Raw genomic sequence first — 23,735 nt, forward strand, 5'->3', positions numbered from 1 at the left:
CCTTTTTTTTTTTTTAGCTAAGTAAGAATAATAGCAAATCCTATTATATATGAAATATGTGTGAATACATATCACGCGTGTGCTGTGTCATTCTGAATATCACGGCATACGCCTGCACCCCAGGAATTCAGATCTCAACCACCCATGCTTAAGCCATCACTCCATTGTGCGGCATCCGTCCAGAAAAGAGACCCGAACTCAGCTCAGGGCTCCCCCCCCTCTCCGCAAGCTGTGCCTGTCTCCATTTCCTGGGCCTCACACATGGCTTGTTTTCTCCCCCTGTGTGTGGTCCGAGGGCAGTGTGAACTTGACAGCGCTGCCTTTCTCCCAGCCCCTGCGGATCTTGGTGAGTCTGCGGCTGAGGCAGGGCAGGAGGAAGAGCCCCTTGGCTAGGATGATCACACAGGGCAGGAACAGCGTGAGTGTGAACGTGGGTGGCAGGTAGAACTTGTAGTGGTTTTCCTCAAAGGCACGGGTCCAGCCATAGGTGAGCGTGTGCAGTGTACTTAGCATCAGGGCCACGAAGCCCAGCGTGGACTGTGGGAAGAGAGAAGGCAGGAATGAGAGGAGGGCCATTGGGCCAGGTGTTCAAAACCCAGCCCCACCTCTTTCTCCCCCTCCCCACCCCCTTTTTGTTGTTGTTGTTGTTTCGAGACAGGGTTTCTCTGTGAGCCTTGACTGTCCTGGACTCACTCTGTAAACCAGGCTGGCCTTGAACTCACAGTGATCCACCTGCCTCCGCCTCCCAAGTACTGGGATTAAAGGAGTGCGTCACCATGCCCTGCCCACCTCTTTCTCTTTTAAACCTTTTTTTTTTTTTAACATTTTATTCAGGGGGTGGGGCTGGGGGTGGGGGCGTGGTGTGCACATGCACGCGCACACGCACACCTGTAAGTCCCAGGAATGGACCTCAGCTTGTCAGGTTTGGCAGCAACTGCCTTTACCACTGAGCCATCTTGCCGGCCCTGGCCATCCGGCCCCTCTCTTCTGACCAGGTCTTCTCTTCCAGCCTTAGTGTGTAGCTGAGGATGACCTTGTCCTCCTCATCTTCCCAGCTCTACCTCATAAGTGCTCCGTTGGAGAGGGGATTCAGGGCTTCGTGCATGGAAGGCAACCCCTCTCCCTGAGCCACACCCTCAGAGCCCACTGCTCTGGCTATGCATGACACAAAATGTAGTGGCAGATGGATCATTGGTGAAAATGCTCACCATGTAACCTGAGGCCTAGAATCTTGGTTTCCAGAACCTACATAAATGCTGAGAAGTCATGGTGGCCTATCTGTAGCCCCAACCTCAGAAGGTGGAGACAGGAACCCTAAGCAAGCTAGCTAGGGCGACTAGGCTCATCAACGAGCTCTGGGTTTGATTGAGAGACCCTGCCTCAATAAATAAGGTGGAGGAGTGATCAAGGATGATTCCTGTCACCAAACACACACACACACACACACACACACACACACACACACACTCACATACACACACATACTCACACACACACATACACACACACACACACATATCCACATGCACACACACACACACACACACATACTCACATACACACATACCCACACATACCCACATAGACACACAATGAGAACCCCAGTCTCTCTCCATCTCATTTTATTTCTGACGACGGGTTGATAAGAAGCTGCTTTCAAACCAAAGCTGCATGTTAAAATCATGCAGAAAGCTTGGGGTGGGGGGATGGAAGGGGGGGGAACAGGAGTGCATCAGACCCACCCTCAGAAATTCAGATCCGACTGGTTTAGGGCGGAGCTCCGTCATCTGTTGTTTTTCAGGGTTCAGCAGATGATTCGAATGTGTCAGAACTAAGCCACTAATTTTGGAAACTCTCTCACCCACACCCTTCTAGCTGGAGGTTGAAGAGCCCATGCAGGGCCCCGGTACCCAGGCTGTTTTATTGGTGAGGACCCAGCTCTAGCTCCCCTTCAGTAAACAACCACTGGCCACATGCTGGGCCACAGCAAAAGCAGCCACCATAAGAACCCACTCCGGCTTAGGGTGTGACCTCCAGGGAAGTCCAATATCTCTCCTGGTGATACGCCCTGTACTTCCAGAGTTTGACCCATGGGGGCGCTGCATCTGAAGACTGAAGGACGAGCACACTGGCCCAGGGTCCCCCAGCCACAGCCAGCAGCACCTCATTTCCCCTCTTTTCTTTGTTTTCTGAGTCCCATGATACACGTGGCAGGAACCCTAACTTTGGGCTAGTCGTTTCGAGCCAGGGCTCACAGAGAGAGAGAAAGCCTTTAGTTTTTCCAGTCCTGCTGGGGAGCCAAGTGTTTTCAGCGAATTTGTTATTCCTAAAATTCTCTCTGTCCTTGGAAGCAAGCTTTAAAAATCCTACAGTGACCATAGGAAAAGGGCTGTCAAGGAATTATTAATAACCCCATCCCACGGCCGCCCCCACGCGCGCACCCCACCCCCTACCCCCCACCCCAAGCCGGGGCCGTTTTTATTACACAGAAGCTCGTTAGCTGTGGCTCCTGCTGGCACTCAATTACCACAGCACGAAGGGCTTTGGCCATCGCTCACCAAGTGTGGGGTCAAGTTGGTCCTTGTCATTGCTGCAAGTAGTGGCTGCATCGAGCAAGGTCAGAGGAAGCTCCTGTCACTCAGGGACAGAACTTGGGCTTTCAAGGTTGCACCTCGGAGTATAACTGAATAGGGCAGGTCCAATATAGCCAATGCCAAATGGAAAAAAACCAAACACAGCAACAACAAAAACAACAAAGAAACCCAAACCCAAACTGAAAACTTTGGGAACCACTTTGGAGGGTTGAAGATATTGTTGGCTTTCTCCCAGCATCCCTCAGTGATCCCTACCTGATGCAGGGCGTGGCTAGCATACCCCGCCCTCTACCCTGAACTTTCTGGTCCAGGGGCAAGGGCTTCCGCTGCCCCTTCGCTATATAATCCAGACGTATTGGTTCCTCTCGCTCTCTTTCTGCATCTCCCCGGCCCCCGCCCCACTCCATGGCAGCCGAGTCTGCTTCCGGTAAACCTGCATTTATATACTTTAACTTGCCTTGCATTAATTAGTTCACATCGCTGTTTTAAGAATGTTTATCAGACATAACTCAGGAGTAGACTGTTTGTCTAGCATGTACAAGTCCCTGGGATCCATCCCCAAGACCACATAAACAGGGCATGGTGGTGCATGCCTGTAGCCTCAGCATTTGGGAGGCAGAGGCAGGAGGATCAGAAGTTCAAGGTCATCCTCCGCTGTATAGCCAGTTTGAGGCTAGCCTGGGCTTCATGGGATCCAATCTCAAAAAGGAAACAAACCAAGAGTTGAGAATACAATTCAGCTGGTAGAATGCTTGCTTAGCATGCACAGAGCCCCGGCTTTCATCACAGCACCACAGAAATGGGTGTTATGGCACATGCCTGGCATCCCAGCACTCGGGAGGTTGTGGCAGAAGCATCAGGCAGGCAGTAATGTGTTCCTTTACTACACAGCTCAAGTTTGAGGACAGTCCTGACTAAACGAGACCCTGTGCCCCAAACTAAGCTAAATGCAAAAAACAGCAGCACCAAAATCAGCCAGGAAACAAAAAGTTAAATGTGCCGGACTAGGTAGCACATGCCTTTAATTCCAGGACTCAGGAAGCAGAGACAGGTGGATCGCTGAGAGTTCAAGGCCAACCTGGTCTACAAAGTGAATTCCAGGACAACCTGAGCTTGAAAGAGAAACACTATCTTGAGGAAAACAAAACAAAACAACAAGAAAAACAAAACAAACAACGCCCCCCCCCCCAAAAGGTTAAATGTAGACATAAGAGGCCTTCTAATGGGATCAGCATTCCAATATTGGAATACTGAAATATTTCAATATTAATGGCTCAGTTAAACAAAGCATTCTAGGCCCAGGGGTTGGACCAGGCTCTCTGAAACACCAATAGTTTTGTAAATCTAACAGTTCTTCATGGCTTGTGAACTTGACAGCAATCAAGAAGGCCCGACCTTCCCTCACTCACCCCCCCCCCCCCGAGCTGTTATTGAACACAGAAATCCTGCATTTTACACATGTCCCACTCACATTCTTGTGGTGGTCCTAGGTGGGAACAGGTACTGGTGATGAGACAGAAGCTCCAAGACACTAGTGTCTAGGGAGCAGGGAGGCCAGTAGGTGCCTTGGAACGGAACCTGTGTTCCTGCCACTGGAGGGCAGCATGCACCTTTAGGGGCACCTGGATTTTCTGGATGTCCCTCAGCATCTGAGAGGGGATGCCTGATGTCTGTAGCACTCTGGAAATGCTTTGTGGCTTTAGAACATTCCCCAACTCCCGTTGTAAACATTTTTTATGTTGGCTGACAGGCTGACAATAAGAAGTGCATTGATGCATTCACATGCCCAGTGGACAGGCAGACATAATGCAGGAGAGAGAGAGAGAGAGAGAGAGAGAGAGAGAGAGAGAGAGAGAGAGAGAGAGAGAGAGAAGCAGGTGTGTCACATGCACTTGTAGTCCCAGCTAGGAGAATCTCTTGAGCTCAGGAGTTTGAGGCCAGCCTGTGTTACACAGTGAGACTGTCATCACCAAAACCAAAACAGAAACAGATGGTTGATGCTTCTCAGAAACAGTAGGGATGTGACCAGACACCGCAAGGAGAAATAGCAATGTGCTTTCTATTTTCTCTCCGCCCCCCCCCCCCCCCCCCCCCCCGCACAATTTTTACCTGTCTCACAAAAGTTTTCTCTGACCACATTTATTTCATTTTTCAGGACTGTAAATTGAGGTTTGGGTGGGCGGGGACATGAACTGCCCATACCCAGATAGGGTGGTGCTGGAACTGGCTTGGGGGGTGGGGGGTGGGGGGTGGGGAGCTGGCAGACTCTCTTCCAACTATGGCTTTCTCGGGAGAGGGAGCGTGCGGTTTCTGAGGCTGGAGCGCAGGCAGGCATCAGATCCCCACAAATGACACTCTGCCGTTTCACTTGCTTCAATATATAGAGTAAAGCGTGACTCTCGAGGCCTAGCCAGCTTTTGCTAACAAAATCAAATCCACAGGCTTCCTCCAGCAGCCAGAGCCGGAGCATGTAATCTACAACTGCTTAAGGGGAAGAACCTTCTGGAAAGGGAAGCGACCCACAGTCTGTTTTAATTGTGGCCAAACCACATACCCAGGATACTTGAGGCGGGAAGAGAAAAATCCGAGATTTGGGTATGAGACAAACAAGGATTAGTGGCAGATCAAGAAAATCCCTTTTCCCCCCACCCTCTTAGGCCTGAGCCCTCCTCCAGGGGCCTTCTGGGAGAAGCAGAGCCCTTGAGATTCACAGGCATGCATTAAAAACCAGCCACAACTGTTTGGGTCTAAGGTGCGCTAAGGGTCCCCAGTCACCAAGAATTAATTTGGATTATATAAGAGCAGTATTCTGTCCCTGTCCCTCTGAGTCTTTGTTGAACAGAGAAGCTACGACAGATTTTGGTTGACAGTGGGGGTGGAGATGACGGATGTTCTCTGTCCCGATACAATACAACAGGCAGGAGCCAAGATGAGTCAGCCTCCATCCACCGGAGGGATGAGCTGGTGTTCGAGCCCTGACCCTCCTGTACTTTAGGAAGAAGAAAGAGAGGAGCCAGGGAATTGGACACATATCCCCCAGGTAGGCTGTGTCCCTTACAAGCTCTGCTCACCTTGACCCTGACTGCATCCTGGGACTAGAGTGACACCTGGTATATGCTCGGCGTGGCCACTGCCTTGAAGAATGCAAGGAGACCCTCTCCTGGCAGCACTGCCTCCCTGAGTGTTGGCAGCTGTCGCTTGAGAAACAGAACCAAGGTGGCAGTGTTCACAGATACCTGCTTGTCTAGAATCTCTGACGTGCTATACTGTGACTTTCTTAGGGGAAGTAAATCGGGTGGTGCACGCCTCTAATCCCAGTAATTAGGAGGCAGAGGCAGGCCTCTGTGAGTTCAAGGCCAGCTTGGTCTACAAGAGTGAGTTCCGGGACAGCCAGGGTGGCACAGAGAAACCCTGTCTTTAAAAACCAACAACAACGTGCTGGGCGTGGTGGCGCACGCCTTTAATCCCAGCACTCGGGAGGCAGAGGCAGGCTGATCGCTGCGAGTTCAAGGCCAGCCTGGTCTACAAAGTGAGTCCAGGATGGCCAAGGCTACACAGAGAAACCCTGTCTCGAAAAAACCAAAACCAAACCAAACCAAAACAAAAACAACAACAACAAAACAAAAAGTAAATTCATAATCTATTGGAGGACTATTATCTGTCTGTTTGGAGAACTATCACCTGTCTGTCTGTCTGTCTGTTTACCTATCGCCATCAATTTGTACATGCATTCCTTCATCTGTCTATCTATCCATCCATACACCTGTATCAACACGAATCCATCTATCTATCCATCCATCCATCATCTATCTATCTCTATCGTTTATCATCCATCTATCTATCTATCTATCTATCCATCCATCCATCATCTATCTATCTCTATCGTTTATCATCTATCTATCTATCTAATATTATCTGTCTGTCTGTCTATCTACCTGTCTATCATCTCTATTTTGCAGAGACTGAAGCACGTGTCTTGCCCACATTTAGCAAGCATTCTACCCGTAAGTGACACTCCAGTCTTTGTAGTTTCTCCTCTGGATTTGTCCAAGAAATAAACACTGTTTCCTCCCACCACAATGGCAAGCCTCACACTTAGCACAGGCTGAGCTGAGGTTTGTGTTGCTGGAGTTTCTAGCTCAGACACAGCTCACTGCCTCCCGTGTACACCAGGATCCGGCAATGACTCTCTGTGGAAGTGCTGTGACCCTAAGCAAGTGAAGCCTTGGGGTTCCACGCTCTGTCTTCCATTCTTGTCAGAGCCTCTATGTGAGGGACTTCCTGGGGGTCAGGAAAATTAACTTTCCCCTGAGCAAGCTGAAGAAAGATCAAGAGACTGGGAGACACTGCAAGGTGGGGAGTCCTCAACACCTGACCCAGTGACCACGCTGAAATATTTCATAGAGTACAAAGCCAGGGGGGACCAGGGCCACACGGCGGCTGGCTCTCAAGTGGGGGGTGCGCTTTACCTGCACAAAGCTGAATTCCTTCCAGTTGAGTGAGTTGGCAATGGACGGAAGTGAGGTGACGGCCAGCAGTGACAGCATGCCCAGGGCCAGCACACCCAGGGACAGGTAGATCTCCATTCGCCAGACTTCTTCCTCAACCCAGAGGCGGCTCTTGTTGGCCAAGACCTGACGGAAGGAAAACCATGACCGTTGTAAGCAAAGGCTGCCACCCTAGAGCATGTGTGAATAAGCACCAAAGGACCAGAGTGAGAAAGCCACAGTATGTTCATGCTCCCGTGGACAGCTCCCATGTGCTGCGAGCATTCTTCGTACGACCCCGGTACTTGAAAGCCATTAACTGTGCCTGGAGAGGTGGCTTGGCACTTAAAAACATTTGCTGCTCTGCTAGAGGGCCCAAGATTGGTCCTTAGCACCCATGCCTGGCAGCTCATTACCACCTATAAAGCCCACTTGCAGGGGCTCTGACACCACGTGGCAGTGACAGCATGCTCAGGGCCTGCACTCATGTGCACAAACCCATACATGGACATATACAGGCAAATAAAAATAAGTTTTTAATCCCTGCACGCAGGAGGCAGAGGCTGGTTGGTGGCTCTCTGGGAGTTTGAGGCCAGCCTGGGGTACAGAATGAGTTTTAGGACAGCTACAGGACACAGAGAAATCCTGTCTTGGAAAAAACCCAGAAACAAGTTCAGCAAGCACGCAGGAAGTACCTACTGTGCGCTGCACCCTAAGCTGCAAAGAATGAAAAGCTCTGCCATCAATTAGTTGGTGCCCCCACTGAGCTGCAGGGACACACAGGCACATCAGGAGTGCTCTGCCAACCTCAGGTCACCCCCTCGTTCGTCACCCATCCCGGACCCAGAACCTGCATAGGCAAGAATTTGAATCAGGGTCCTTCCATTGGGACTGTCATCATTTCTAGCTCAACTCTGAATGCTAGGGCTTTAATCTGCCACCAGAAAAGTAATACAGCCTAAGAGGACTTAGCAGGCTGCTAACAGAGTGACTCAGATGTACGTGTGTGTGTGTGTGTGTGTGTGTGTGTGTGTGTGTGTGTGTGTGTAACTACTTTAGCAAAGGGAAAAAAAAAACCAAAATTTGTGTAAGCCTGCTGGTACTGGCATAAAATATTAAAAATGAATCCAGGGGCTAAGCAAAAAAATGGATACAAAGCTTATCAAAGAAACCAAGAAAATGACACCAATGTCCACTGCCTGGCCTGGTCTTTTGTTTTTGAGACAGGGTCTCATGTAGCCCAGGCTGACCTCCAACTCACCATGTAGCCAAGGATGCCCTTGAACTCTGATCCTCCTGCCTCCACTTCCCCAAGTAAGTGCCCTGACGTCAAGCTCGCACCACACTGCCAGGTTGTAGGTGGTGCTGGGTGGAAGTCAGGGCTTTGTGCACGCTAAGCGAGCACTCCACCAACTGAGCTGTGCGCCCAGTTTCCCACTCTGTAGTATTTTGGCTCAGGCTTCTTCATACTGGTTTCTGAAAGCCACAAAAGGACCAGGAGTTTGGGAGACCCACTTCTTTCCCGGCCACTAGCCATGTGCGATTTCGAAATGCCATCTCTGGGCCTTAGTTTCTTTACCTGACAGATCCGGGGATTTTGCCGGTAATCACCACATGGTGAAATTAGCTAGAGCAGCGTTTGCTAGTGGGGAAGAGACTGATCTGACCTTGCAAAGGGCACAGGTCCCTGCTTTAGCAGCCCCCGGGCAAGACTGACTCAGGGCTGGTGGTGGGGTAGCGGAGCAAGTCATCTCCACGTGCTTTGCTGCTCACTCATTACTCACCCGCTTACTGAGCTCAGGTGGTAATATTACAAGTCCGGCTTTGCATGACTGCAGTGTAGTCAACAGTGGCTTGCAAGCTGGTGCCCCTCCCCCTCCTCCCCCTGCAGAGATGAGCAGGGAAGGGCAGGGAACATACCTTTGGGGTGTGAATGTTACCAAATATGGAAGTTGGTAAGTAGGCTAAGCTGCTAGGCAGAGAGCCCCAGGGAGCTTCCTGTCTCTGCCTCCCAGGCGCTGGGAGGGAGGGCGGGCGGCGGCCATCACTCCCAAACTCAGCTCCTCAGGCTTCCAAGGCAAGTCGTTCATTGAATGTCTGTCCCCAAGCCCACTGTCAGCTAAGTTTTACCCCTTCTCTGGTGGCCCCACACTGGTTAGCTTTTGGAAGGAGGCTGACAGGGAAAGCTGCCTGTGGGTCAAATTTTGCTTTTGACCTTGATTTCTGACTAACGTGGAAACGTATCTCTACAAACAACACAGGCAAATAAGACACAGAGATAGTAATGGTGCGGTTAGTACACACGGTCTTGAAGGCTTTGGCCTCCCAGCCTGCGCTGTCTTGGGATTCAGGAAAATGTTTGGTGGCTTTCCTGTGTTTGCGTTAATGTTAATGCGCTCCCTAGTGCGCAGCAGCCAGTGTGCGCAGTGGCCACAGGGAGGCGCTGTCTGAGGTAGCCAACGGTAGGCAGGCGAGGGTGGCTGCTTCCTGCAGGCCAGGCTTTAGGGACTGGATACCACATTCCTCAACAGTGTCCAGGCCTGGGACCCAAAGGTGCAGCTGATCAATCAGCCGGTCACCTGCCTAAACACATCCAGGCTGAACCCACTCATCACTGCCAGCCTTCAGCATGTTACCCTCCCAGCGTTGCCCTGAGTGTCACCTCAGAGGAGCCCCCCTCAGCCTGGCTCTCCTCTTGAGAATTTAGCAAAACAGCTGACGCCTCTTTAGGGGCAACTTAGTGAGACCGGGTCTCAATATATTAAACAAAACAAAACAAAAAAGAGGTTGGGGGTGTAACTCAGTGGCAGAGTACCTGTCTAGCTTATGGGAGACCCTGGGTTTTATTCCTAAAACAACAACAACAGCACAAAGCATCAAAACCGTTAACACTAAGGATGACAAGAGTTTACACATCAGGACCCGGAAGCCAAAAGGTCTTGAGACTTGTATCGATCGCTTTGTTTGTATTGATTATTTATATTAACTATTTCATTATTTTGTTTTGAGACAGGGTTTCAGGTACTCAGGCTGGCCTCCAACTCAGGAAGCAGCCAAGGATGGCCTTTAATTCCTGATCTTCCTGCCTCTACCTCTACCTCCTGAGAGTGGCTCTTCCAAGCATTCACCACACCCCCAGGTTATGTGGTGCTGGCACTCAAACCAGGTAGGCCTTGACCAGTGCTCTGCTGGCTGAGTCATCCTTACCAGCAGTGGTGGCTTCTAATCAGCGGTAGAGGATGAGAGGGGGCCCTGGCCTTCAGGCCTCTGTGAGGCCACCACCAGCTGAGGCCAGGGACAAGAATGTGCCTTTCTTATTCATTTCTGTGGCAATCGGGCATTATAGAGAGAAAGCGCCTGGTGAATGAATGAATGAGATCATTTACTCAGCTGATAATTTGGTTTGTTTTTCCGTAGAAAATAATATGGGCACCAGTACAGCTCTGGTTTAGAATGGCAAGCTCAGGATCCTAATGCTGCTGTGGGTCTTTGGTCTAGTTACATTACCTCTCAGTGCCTTGGTTTTTCTCATCTGTAAAGGTCAGTACAGTATAGCACTTGCCTTAAGGAATGAGTGGGGGAGGGGGCAGAGGAATTCACCATGAGTTTTTGCAGCTCTTCTAGTGTGCATGGAGCACAGTGAGCGCCTTTGGAAGAACTCACGACTCTTATTTTTTTTTCCCCAGGACCTCGCTCCTTTGCCTGAGTCTGGCGCTTGCCAGGTTCCTGTGGATGGAAGGATGGAGGCCTCTGAGAAGCCACTGGCAGGGAAGAAGGAGCCTGAGGTGGGCAGGGGTGGAGTTAGACCACATCTCAGTTAAAAGTGCCAGCTGGCAAAGTGCTCGCCTTGCAAGCGTGGAGGTCTGAGTTCGAATCCCAGAATCCATGAGTGAGCTGAGCATAGGTTGGGGAGATGGTTCAGTGGGTAAAGTGCTTGCCATACAAGCGTGAGGTCACACACACACACACACACACACACACACACACACACACACACACACACACACACACACCAGGCATGCAGAGATGGGAGATGGAAACAGGCTGATCCGTGGAGCTTGCAGGCCACCTAGTCGAGCCTGTGTGGTCACATTCTAGGCCAGTGAAAAGCAGACGGTACGTGAAATAACGGCACCTGAGACTATCCTCAGACCTACACACAAGAGAGAAAACAAGCAAGCCAACAACACCTCATGAACCAAAACTATTTCCTTGACCTTGTTCCCTCTCAGCAAGTGACAACTCCATGTTCTAGGGGCACAGACACAAAACCCAGACCTACCTGTAAACCTCACCCCCACCCCGCTTCCCCCCACAGCATCTATTCCTTCAGCTTCTGTGTGTTTGATCTTAAAATACGCCCTCTCTACCCCTGCCACAGCCTCCCTCATCCTACTCCATGTCCCCAGTGCCAAGCATGTAGTAGGGCTACGAGCCACTCTTTCTTCCTTTGGCGTCTCCAGTTGTCTGCCATTGACCCCTCTTGTCTATCTGGAACCCAGCAGCCAGATCCTCACTCCTCAAATCCAAACTGTCCCCTGGCTCCATTTCCCCTGGGGGCTCTATGCTGAGGCTCCTCCCCAGCCTTTCAGGGCCCAGGTCTGGCTGCTGACTCCATGGCTTGCCCTCAGCAGGCTTCCTTGCCTCTGGCTCCCTGGCCTCCCAGCTGCTCCTGAAAGAACTGCTCTTGCTGCCCTTAGCCCATAACACCTGTCTGGCTCACCTCTGTCCATATGCCACCCCAGCAGCAAAGCCACCTTTGCCACCTTTAGAATGTACCCAAGGCTGAGAGATGACTCAGTTGGTAGTGCTTGTCATGAGGCACAAGGATCTGATTCAGTCCCTCGGAACCCAAGTCTAAAGTGTTGGGCATGGGGCCAGAGAGATGGCTCAGAGGTTAAGAGCACTGGCTGCTCTTCCAGAGGTTCCGAGTTCAATTCCCAGCAACCACATGGTGACTCACAACCATCTATAACGAGATCTAGTGCCCTCTTCTGGCCTGCTGGCTCACATGCAAGCAGAACACTGCATACATAATAAATACATTCATCTTAAAAAAAAAAAAGCTGGGCATGGTGGTGCGGTGTCTGTCATCCCAGTGCTCAGGAGGTGGGGACAGGTAGACACTTGGGGCCCACTGTCTAGGCAGCCTGGCCTACATGGTGAGTTCCAGGACACGGAGAGACTGCTTTGAAAAACAAGGTGTGGCTGGGAGAAGGCTTGGTGGGCAATTCACTTACTGTGCAAGCCATACTATCTAACTTCAGCTCCCCAGAGCCCACATGATGCTGGGTGCTGCAGTGCTTCACATGTGCAGTTTCTGCACTCATGAGGAGAGAAGGGATGCAGAGACAGGTGCGTGTCCAGAAGCGTGAGTGACAGCTAGTCCAGGGTACACAGAGGCAAATGACAATGAACCCTAGCTCAAACAATTAGAAGTAAAGGACAAACTTTGACTTCTACAAGTGTTCCATGGCAGGTACATACCCACACTTATAGGCAACATGTGCACATGGATACACACACACACACACAAGTATATATACACACATGCACATAAGTACACACACACACAAGCACACCCGTACACACATACACAAGTGTTCCATGGCAGGTACATACCCACACTTATAGGCAACATGTGCACATGGACACACACACACACACATAAGTATATATACACACATGCACATAAGTACACACACACACAAGCACACCCGTACACACATACACAAGTGTTCCATGGCAGGTACATACCCACACTTATAGGCAGCATGTGCACACGGACACACACACACACACATGCACACAAGTACACACACACACACACACACACACGCACACACATCACCTGCAGTCACACCCCCACTCACAGACACATACCTTGGCACCTCTCTCTCAGCTATGTCTTCCTCCTCAGTGCTCAAGAACCTGCTCTCCCTTGGCCTTGCCTTGTTTCAGTCTGCACAACTGAGGACAACCACACTGGTACCCAGCCAGCTCCCAGGGAAGATGGTGTGTGTGGTACCTGCTTCACAGCCAGGTTGATCAGATCGTAGCGATGGGAGCGGCGCAGTGGCAGGCAGAAGCTGTAGAGAGCGTGCAGCATGGCGAAGAAGAAGCTGAGCAGCCCAATCTGCTTGCGATGCTGCAGCCAGTGGTCCAGCCAGTCTGGGAAGCGCTGGTACTTGGTCCCCCTCCTCAGCTGAAGGGCGGCTGCCAGCACACCAGGCAGGTACACCAGGGACAGCAGCACGTAAGCCACACAGGGTAGTGTGGTGTTGACCACAGACAAGGGCATCTTGTAGAACTTGCTCTCGTTCTTCCGCATGAATGGCTGCAGGACGTCCCGGATGAAGTTGTAGGCGTAGAAGCACACAAAGAGCCCCAGCGCCAGGAGGGTGGGCACCTTCCAGGAAGGAAGGAGGCGCAGGGGTATGGCTTCTACCTCCCGGGATGAGGACAGGGACCCCATGTCCAGGGGTGTGAAACCCATGGTACGGGCCATCTCTGAGATGATGCGCTTGGCTTCCAGCTGGTCACTGCAGATGAGCACCTGTGGGAGAGAACGGGACAGTTGGCCAGAGGCAAGTATGGCATGGCCACGGTGACTATCCGTGTCAAGCTCCACGGTGAGTTGAAGAAACCGAGGCACAGACGGACACACAACTGGGAATATGAGATGGCTCTGATGCTCAAGCTAGGATGGTCCTGAGGCTCTGTGGCTTCCGCACCACTGGAAGAGACAAAGCTGTCCTTGTGGGTGTCCTGCTGGCTCGATGACATCACTGTCATGGTAGATGCTCAGTCCAACAGCCCCTGTTGCCTCTGGAACAGCTGGCTAACTGCTCAGTGGCCACAGCTCACACGTGCTACTTGCAGGTGTATCATCCTTCAGTGCAGAGGATGCTACCTCTTGGTTCCACGGAGACCCCAGCCTCCAGCCTTGCCTGTGTATCAGCTTGTAAGTCCACCACGCCTCCTGAATGCCATTGGAAGATACACTGGTGACTCTGGGGGCCCAAGGACCCTGTGGGCCATTGTTGACACAGCTGAGATCCATCTAGTCTCCAACAATACCTGAGCACCGAGTAGTGATCTCAACCTCCTACACGGCCTGCAGGTCAGTACTGAGTACTACACCCATCTTTCAGATGAGCAGACTAAGGTCTGAGAGCCTCGGGGTGTTTTTTGTTTTTTTTAACTTTGGTTCCTTTGCAGATTGTCAAATCAGCCTGGGTGTCCTCTCTGCCTCCCGAGCCTGACTCTAAGACCAGCTGAGGGCCTTCGACTTCCCCAGCAAGTCCTTTGCTCTGTCCCCTCGAGAACTCTGTCCTAGTCAGCTTCAACTGTCAACAATGGCCATTAAGTCACCTGAGAGCCTCAATTAAGGGACTGCCCAGATTAGATTGTCCTCTGGGCGTGTCTATGGGGGATTGTCTTAACTGCTAATTGATGCAGGAGGGCCTAGCCCACTGTGGGCAGCGCTGTTCCTGGGCAGGTGGTCCTGAGCTGTGTAAGAAAGCTGGAGACCCTCGAGCCTGAGTGAGCCAGCAAGCTGCAGTCATTCCTCCGTGGTTTCTGCTGTGCTTCCTTGGCTGAGCTCCCTGCACAGAGGCTGTGTGGCACAATGGACAGGCCTAGGTCCTTATCCTGACTTACTCCAGTGATGGACTGTGACCTGTAAGCTAAAATAAGCCGCTGCCCCCTACGCTGCTTTCAGACAGAGTGTTCTATCACAGTAACAGAAAGAAAATGAGGACACCATATAAAACACCCTGTAAAACCCTGTCCACCGTCCCTGTGTAGTCTCCACCCAAAAGTCCCATGGCACTGCCACATTCTAGGCCATGCACTGGGGGCTAGCCAGATACCTCTAGATTCTCCCAGAGACGGGCCCTGGATAGTTTCGTTGATGGACATTCTACCGCTTTCTTTTTTTTTTTTTTTTTACTTTTGGCTGTGTGTGGTGTTTGTGAGGGCGTACGTATGTGGGTGCATGTGAGTTTGTGTGTGTGTGTGTGTGTGTGTGTGTGTGTGTGTGTGTGTGTGCTTGTGCGCGTGTGCATGTGCATGCTGAGGGCAGAAGTGAAGTCAGTTGTCTTATTCTGTTTCCACGTTATTTTTGGAAATAGGTTCTCTCACTCAAGCTGCAGCTTGCCTTTTCTGGTTAGACTGCTTGGCTACCAAGCTCCAGGTATCCCCATTTCTGCCCCCCAGTGCTGGGATTAGAGCCACCACATACAGTTTTCATGTGGGTGCTAGAGATCGAAAGTCAGGTTCTAATGGTTGTATAGAACATGTTTGCCCACTGTGCCATGTCCCTGACCCTAAAATATCTCCTTCTTGACTCCCAAGTCACCAGCCATCATCTTTTTCCTCCTTGCTCTGAGGAAGGCCAGTTCCCACTTCAAAAAGAACATGGATCCCATGTCTGTATAAATAGGGTTCAAACCTCAACTTGCCAGCTCTGGGTTAAGATCATCAGTGTCTCCAAGCTTCAACATCCTGCTGTGTAAGAGATTTTTTATAGTGGTGTGATAGATACTGGCTGCCATTCCCCAGACCTACCTGCCGGTTCCCATCCCTTGGGCCAGCCTGCAGTGCCCATGCAGAGATGACATTGAAGGCCTTGACCACAGTGCAAGCTGGGAAGAGTGAGGCCAGGTACTCAGCATTGGACTGGTGGTGCCGAAGATGCTCCTTCTCTGTGGGGTTGCTTACATCCACTAAGATCTTGCCAGCCAACTTGTCACCAAGACTGCACAGCGAGGAATAGTGCTCCCGGAACATGGCTACAAAGATGACCTCTGGAGAGCTCACAGCCTCCTCCTGGAAGGTCACTTGGGCTAAGGAGGGGAAGAGGCTGGCTGTGCGTTTGGGGTTACGGCTCCCCACCACCACGCTGAAGCCGGAGCCCACCAGGCGTGTGGCCAGGGAGCGGGCAAAATCCCCACTGCCCAGGATGCCCACTTTGGGGGCCTCACTGGGGACCTCGGCCAGGCTGCCATCACTGTCCACCAGGCGGTGACTGATCAGCGGCTTGTCCATCTCCCCTGACATTGCGGTGGCTGAAAGAGAGAGAATGCAGAGACCCGGTCACCACTGGAGGCTTCCAGTGTATCTGAGCCCTCACCTCCTCACCTTGTGTCAAACATGGCTGGCTGGTCCTTCATTCAGTGGACATCACTGAGTTTACCACTTGAAAACACAGGGAACAAGATGAGGAAGAGCAGCCCCTGCCCGGATGACGTCACATATGCACAGGCTGAGGATGGGGGTGGAGTGGGGGAACTCCTAGCTGCTGAGGAAGCCTTGCAAGATGGCGCATCATGTAAAGACCTCTTCCGTGCAAGCCCAGTGGCTGGAGTTTGGATCCCCAGCACCCACATAAATGCTGAGTGGGCCCAGAACTCAGAAGGCAGAGAGAGGGGATCCCTGGAGCAAGCTGATTACTCAGACCGGTCATATTGGTGATCTTTGGGTTCGCCTTGAGACCCTGTCTCATTGAACAAGGCGGAGACCAACAGGCATGTGCAGACACGTGCACATATCCCACGTGGAGACACATGGGGGAAGTCAGGCAACCGTAAGGGGACAGGGGAAAGGAGGGAGTCGGGGTGAAGCCTTTCACCAGCTGAGAAGGAGGAATTTCAGCACAATGAATGGCCTCTGCAGTGACACAGGTTATACGCATTTTCTATAGAGAAGAGTGGTAAAACAGCAGTGGCCTGGGATGGGAGGTGGCTCCGTGGATAAAGCGCTTGCTGCACACACATGAGGGGCTGAGTTTGGATCTCCAGAATCCATGTACAAAAGCCAGGCAGACAGATGGAAACCACTGGCCTGCCAAGGTAACCCAGTGAGAGATTCTGTCTCAAAGACACCTGACATTGATCTCTGGCCTACACATACACACATGCACACACACACACACACACATGCATGCATGTACACACACACACACACATGCATGCATGCACACACACACATATACACACACGTGCACGCATGCGCGCGCGCGCACACACACACACACACAAAGAGATAATAGTGCTTCCTTACAATGATGCAGCAGTAAGTAGAATAGGGCTGGGCACACCTACACTCGCAGGTGTCATTAGTAAAAACTGAGCAAACACTGACTGTAGAAGCCTCTCTGCACCAATGCCAGGCACCCCTCAGGCCCTAGAGATTACAGAGTTGGGCCAAGGGGCAGTCAGGGGCAAGTGCTCTGCCGCTTGGCAACAGAGACCCTCTGTCCAGCCACCTGCCACCTGGGAGCACCGCTGCTGACCCTGCAAGGCTTCCAGACTAGGGAGTCCACATTTGCTACCATCTGTAGCCTGGATAAATGGAAGTATGTCTTCCATCTCTACTCTCAACTGCTGGGGCAGGAGAACAGGGGAGAGCAGAAGGCTGGGGAAGGCTTTATGCGAAAGCTTACAAAATTAGCACATAAAAATTGGCAAAGAAGAAAGCATGAAAACGCTTAGCTGTGGCACTAAAGCCGGCCACTAGCACAGGTGCAGGTGTTTGTGCACTGTCCTTTCAGTGTGTGTGTGTGTGTGTGTGTGTGTGTGTGTGTGTGTGTGTGTGTGTGTGATGTACATATGTGTACACATTTGTGTATGAGTCTGGATATAAGTGTGGACATCAGAGGACAGCCTTGCACGTCGGTCCTCACTGTCTACCATGTTTGAAACATGGCTTCTTTATTGTTTTTCCTTTGCATACACTATGTTAGCCCATGAGCTTCTGTCTTTGCTTGCTATCTCCTCATAGGAATGCTGGGATTACGGATGCTCACTACTGTATCCAGCTTTTTTTTTTTTTTTTGTAGGTTCTGAGGATTTGAACTCAGGTCCTCATGCCTGCACAGCAAATCCTTTTACCCACTAAGTCATATCCCCAGCGGTTGCCCTACAGTTCTTCATGGCCACACCCAAGGACAAAGGCCTGCCACTAGTGTGAAGGCCTTAGGGAGGGACAGAGCACGCGGCACCTCCTAGAGGTCTGAGAGGACCAGGAGTCGCTGCTGCCCGTGTGTTTGGTGGAGCTAAGAGTCTGAGTCATCTGGCCTGGCCACTAGCTGTGCCCCTGATGTGGGATCTATTTATAGGCTGAAGGCACAGAGGGAGAGGGCATCGAATTGCAGCTGGTGGGCCCAGGTCTGTAACCTACACTGCTCACCTCCCCGCCAAGCTACAGACAAAAGAGCACTGTGGCTGGCGTGAGTGGCCCTGTCCCCTCTGGGTCTCTGCCAAGGCTGCCTGTTCCCTCTCACTTCCCAGCAGAACCAAAGCATGGGCTGCAATTTTGGCTCTGATGTACAGCCAACCTGCCAGCTCCTGCCAGCTTCTGGGTAGGCAGGGGTGAGGATGTTCACACAGACAGTGGCCCTAGCCTTTTTTTCCTCATGGGCCGTGACAACTCTTCAGATTCTAAACGATCCAGAATCCCCTGGGAGCAGTTATCCTTCCAGATTATAACACCCAGAACCCAGGATTAACCGCCCCCCCCCCCCAGCGGTCAGGGATGCCCCAGCGTTTTCTTTGAGTGTGTGTCCCCACTCTAAGGAGGAAGCCCAGGGCTTTGCACACACTAAAGCTCAAATTCATTCTACCACAGAACTACATCCTCTGCCCACTTACTTTTCTTTTGAGCCTTCATGGGGCGGTTATGTGGGGTGCTGTGGTGTGGCGGGGTGTGCGGGTGTACACAGCTCCATAGTTCACATGAGGAGGTCAGAGAACAAGCTGGTCCTCACCTACCACCTTGTTTGAGATGGGGTCTCCTGTTGTGCGACTGTGCACAGCAGGCTGGGGGGCCTGCAAGTCCCAAGCAGCCTCCCATCTCTGCAACTCATCTTGCCATAGGAACCCTGGGATGACAGACACATATTATTGCATCTGGCTTTTATGTAGGTTCTGGGAATCTGAGCTCCGTTCTCCATTGCTTGCACTATAAGCTCTCTGCTCCTTGAATCATCTGCCCAGCTTTATTTTATTTTATTTTTATTTCAAGAAAAGGTCTCATAGTGGCACAAGTTGTCTTCAAACTCATTATGCAGCTGAGGATGACCTTTGACTCCTGATCCTCCTGTCTCTACTTTCTGAGTGGTGGGATTAGAGGTGTGCCATCACACCTAGTGTATGCAGTGATGGAGATTGGACCCAGAGCCTTATTCATGTTAGGCAAGCACAACTCTGCCAGATATCCACAGCCACACCCCAGCACCCCTATGTTTTATAGAAAATTTTATCCATCTTCTATAGTGGAAGTTTTGGCTTCTTTTAAAACTCAGTTATGTAAACATGTTTTTATTTAAATCCCAAGTGTGGAATAGGGGGGCTGCCTTAGTTATCCACAGCTGAGAACAGCCTCGTGTGACTCGGAGAGGGGCATGGTCTTTGCCAGCTGCAAATAGTTTAATTCTGAGGATTCAGATTCAAGAGAGAGTATAAATATCAGAGGAGAGAGAGAGAGAGAGAGAGAGAGAGAGAGAGAGAGAGAGAGAGAGAGAGAGAGAAGGGTGCCTGAAGAAACGCTTTGAGGGCAGGAGGAAGAAGGCTGCTGGTTCATTTGCTGTTTGCTGGTTAGCTGGACTGCTGGATACCCTGATGACTGAGGATGATATTGCCCTCTCCCCAAACCCAATGACCCTAACCAGCCATAAGTAGCTAAAGAGAACTCAGTCCCCTCTCCCCACTAACCTTCTTTCTTTCCTACCTAGTGTGGCAGTGGTTGGTGGAAGGGAGGCAGAGGTATAAGAAACCAAAGTAAAATAGAATAAAAAAGTAATGCCAGCAACCTTCAGCCTCCTCTCTATGGACAGGGCTTTGTTGAAGATGGTTGCCTCTGACAGTCCCTGCCTAGATCCAGGTCCTGGTAACCCATTGCACACAAGTCCCCCTGTGTCCACCAACATGCCAGTAAACCACTGACCCACAAGAATAGGAGAGGACCTTGGGAAAATGTCACCTCTGATAGGCTCTTTTTTTTCTATATTCATAGGGAAAGCCATGTTGCCATCCCAGAAATCGGAGGTTCACACACTGCGTGGAAATGGTTAGTGGAATGGCCACTGTGGAAGGAGGTCCTCATAAAGCTAAGCAGACAGTTTTCCACTGCTGTAGCCATGGTGCTCCCAGGATAAATGAAAACACACCCACACGAAAATACGTATTAACAATACTCATAAATAGCGAAAAGTATAAATAACTCAAATGCCTATCAACTGATTGTTGAATTAACAGGGTCCATCCCAGGAGTGGAATACTACTTAGCCTTAAAGAGGAGCTATATGCTAAACCTGCTCCAACATGGCTAACCCTTGCAAGTAGTATGCTTGCCAGCTGTAGCAGTGCGTGCCTATAATCCAAGCACTTGAAAGGCTTAAGCAGAAGAACTCTGAGTTCAAGGCCAGCCTGGGCTACTTGCTAAGACCTGTCTCAAACAAACAAATGAGAGTAGATGCTTAGGAGGCAGGCAGTGGGAAGGGCCACGTATCCTGTGACCCCATCAGTTTGACCCAACAAGAGTAAGCGGAGCTGGAAAGATGGCTCAGACGTTAAGAGCACTGTCTGCTCTTCCAAAGGTCATGAGTTCAATTCCCAGCAACCACATGGTGGCTCACAGCCATCTATAATGAAATCTGATGCCCTCTTCTGGCTTGCAGGCAGAATACTGTACACATAATAAATAAATACATCTTAAAAAAAAAAAAAGAGTAAGCAGGGCTGCAGAGAGAAGCGAATTGGTGGCTTCCGGCAGAGAGTAGAACCTCAGGGAAAATGGGAGTGAACTCACCAGCACAGGGTTTCTTTTTTGTAGTGACACAGATATTATGAAATTGCTTGTGGTGACAGCTGCACAACTGAATATATAGAAAAAATGGAACAGACGCAAATATGTCAGCATATGCAAAATATATGCTGGGGTGGTGGCTCAGTGCTTGAGAGCATGTACTGCTTTTGAAGAGCTGCAGGTTTGGTTCCTAGCAGGCACAGTGACTGGATTACAACCTATAACTTTAGCTCAAGGCGCATCTGACGCCTCTGACCTGTATAGGTGCCGCATTCATGCGCATGCACCCACACAGAGACACATAATTAAAAATAAGACAAAATTTTAAAAAGTTTTTATATGCTTGCTCAGCATATGTAGATAATCTGCGTTTAATCCCAAGTATCACACACACACACACACACACATTTTGTTTTTGTTTTTCAAGAGACTGAGTTCCCAGTGACTATTATTTCTCTGACTGACAGTAAGCATCCTTTGGGATTGAGCCTGGCCTCTGTGACTCATTTGACTCTTCAGCCCAGGGCTGTTTCTGTGTTTTCTACCTAGCTGAGCTCTCTAAGCCCTGTGACTTACAGCGAAGCCAAACTTATGCAACAGCCATCCTTAACTGTTGGAGAGGAGCCATGGCCCTGGGACTCAACCATGCCTTTGGCTCAATATCCTTGGTCTTGGCGGTCTCTGTGGCTGGCTTCCACCGCTGCTGAACCTATCATTCTGGGGTGGTGTGGATGGACCTGTGTGAGTGCTGAGGTCTGCCCTCCCACCCCCACACCGCTCCCAGCATTGTCTGGGGACAGGACAGATGTGCTCCAGGTGGGAGGGGCCAGCGCGATCCTCTGCTATCCACGAAAAGGCCTGGGTTTACATAAGGGCATGCGTGCAGCTGGGTAAGGCAGACAGCTGCAAATCTTTGATTGGAAGGTCACCTGATCTTCCAATGAGCTCAAGAGGGGCTATAGAAGGATTTCTGGTAGGTAGATAAAAGCCAACATTCCTCATGGACTTGTGATTGTTTGTCTTTCTTTCTTTTCCTCTTTCCTTTCTTTCTTTCTTTCTTTTTCTTTCTTTTTTCTTTTTTTTTGGTTTTTCAAGACAAGGTTTCTCTGTGTAGCCTTGGCTGTCCAGGCCACTCACAGAGATCCTCCTGCCTCCGACTCCCACAGGAACTTGTGAAACAGGTTCTTGTTCCCCCCAAATGAGACATTTCTCCTTGCCTCTGGCAGTATATTGCCATTGCTCTATACCTGTGGTTGCATATCAAAGCCATGCTGGTCCCTAGGCTCCCTCTCACAAGTCCCCATTATCTATTTCAAAGCTCCCACACTAGGCTCCTGGCCCTTCGGACCTCCTCCCTCCTCTAAACTCTGAGGCTCCCGCCAGCTTCTCCTCCTCCTCCTTATACCCACGTGAGTTTTCCACCCGCTTCTCTCTCACGGACAGGCCTGGCCATGTCCAGCCTGCTTCTTTCTCTGCTCTGGACTGTTCCAGATGCCTCTGGATATTATTATTTCACTTATTCACAGTAAGTGGGTAAAGCGCACACTACCAAACCTGACGACGTGAAGTCTATTCCTAGGACCCAGTGGTAGGGAGAGAATCAGCTCCTGCAAGTTCGCTCTGTCTAAGCCCAGCCTCTGTCCTACACAAGGGGCTGTGGTTCTTCATGGTGAAGGCTCAGCGCTCTCTGTGTCTCTGTGTCTGTCTGTCTGTCTGTCTGTCTCTCTCTCTCTGTCTCTCTCTCAGTCAGGATTTCATTGTATTATGCTGGCTGGCCTGGATTAAAGGTATGTGCCACAACACCCAGCTTTGAGATTCTTTTTTTGTTTTATTTTTCGAGGCAAGGTTTCTCTGTGTAGCCCTGGCTGTCCTGGACTCACTCTGTAGACCAGGCTGGCCTCAAACTCCCAGAGATCCACCTGCCTCTGCCTCCTGAGTGCTGGGATTAAAGGCGTGCGCCACCACACCCAGCTGCCTTTGGAATTCTTAATTCTCTTTTTCATTTTACTCCTCTCTCTAGGATTTTAAAAAGAAATAAGCAAGCAAGCAACAACAACAACAAAATCCTCCATTTTGTCTGTAGTAAAGCAGAAATAGACTTCCAAATCAATACAGCACATTTTCTAAAAATGTGCTTTGAGATAATGGCCTGAAGGCACACATGCATTTAACCCTAAGCCGGTTTAATGGGGTGAGGACTAGGGTGGGGGTGTGGCTGAGTCCGCAGAGTGCTTGCCCAGCACGCAAGAAGGCCTGGGTTTGACCTCTCCCTGCCCCCACCCCTCCATGCAATAAACTGGAAGTGGCAGTGCATGCCTATAACCCCAGAGGCAAGAGGATTGGAACTGTGACGTCACCCTCACCTCCATAGTGAGTTTGAGGCCAGCCTGGGTTACATGAGGAGACCCTGTCTAAAAGAAAACAAACACAGAGACAGCCAAAGGAAGCAAAGGCTGCACCTGAGACTCTCAGATGAGGAGGGAAGTGGAGCCTGGGGAGGCAGCACAGCAAGAAGATGGGCACGGCGCCAGTAAGTTTAGGAGGGGAGCCTTGGGGCACCTGCCAGTGACAGTTCTGAAGCCATGGCATCCCCAGGCCACCCTTCCCTGCCAGGATCCCCAGCTCCCAGATCAAACCCACAGCAACCTCTGTTCAGCTATGGAGTCCTCCCCAATTCCTGCCTGCTCCTCCCCAGGCTCCAAACTCCTCCAGTTTGGTTTGGAGTCCCCAGCACTCAGTGCCATTCCTGGCACGTGAACTTCAGCTAAGTCACACTGGCATCTCTGAAGGTCCAGGGGTCACACTTTGAATGCTACTGCGGTAGCTACTCTATAAGGAACTGGGG

General features: G+C 50.8%; 1 protein-coding gene across 1 annotated transcript; it reads right to left on the reverse strand.

The window, feature by feature from the left end:
* Positions 1-217: 217 nt before the first annotated feature.
* On the reverse strand, positions 218-16,153 carry Steap3 (STEAP3 metalloreductase). The gene is made up of 4 exons (XM_051147272.1): positions 15,653-16,153; positions 13,110-13,637; positions 7,064-7,228; positions 218-537 (listed from the first exon to the last, which is right to left on the reverse strand). The coding sequence occupies exons 1-4, from the start codon at positions 16,142-16,144 to the stop codon at positions 256-258; spliced, it is 1,467 nt and encodes a 488-aa protein (XP_051003229.1). The 5' UTR covers positions 16,145-16,153; the 3' UTR covers positions 218-255.
* Positions 16,154-23,735: the final 7,582 nt, after the last annotated feature.

The sequence above is a fragment of the Acomys russatus genome, chromosome 6 (assembly GCF_903995435.1).
Source record: "Acomys russatus chromosome 6, mAcoRus1.1, whole genome shotgun sequence".
NCBI classification, from domain to species: domain Eukaryota; kingdom Metazoa; phylum Chordata; class Mammalia; order Rodentia; family Muridae; genus Acomys; species Acomys russatus.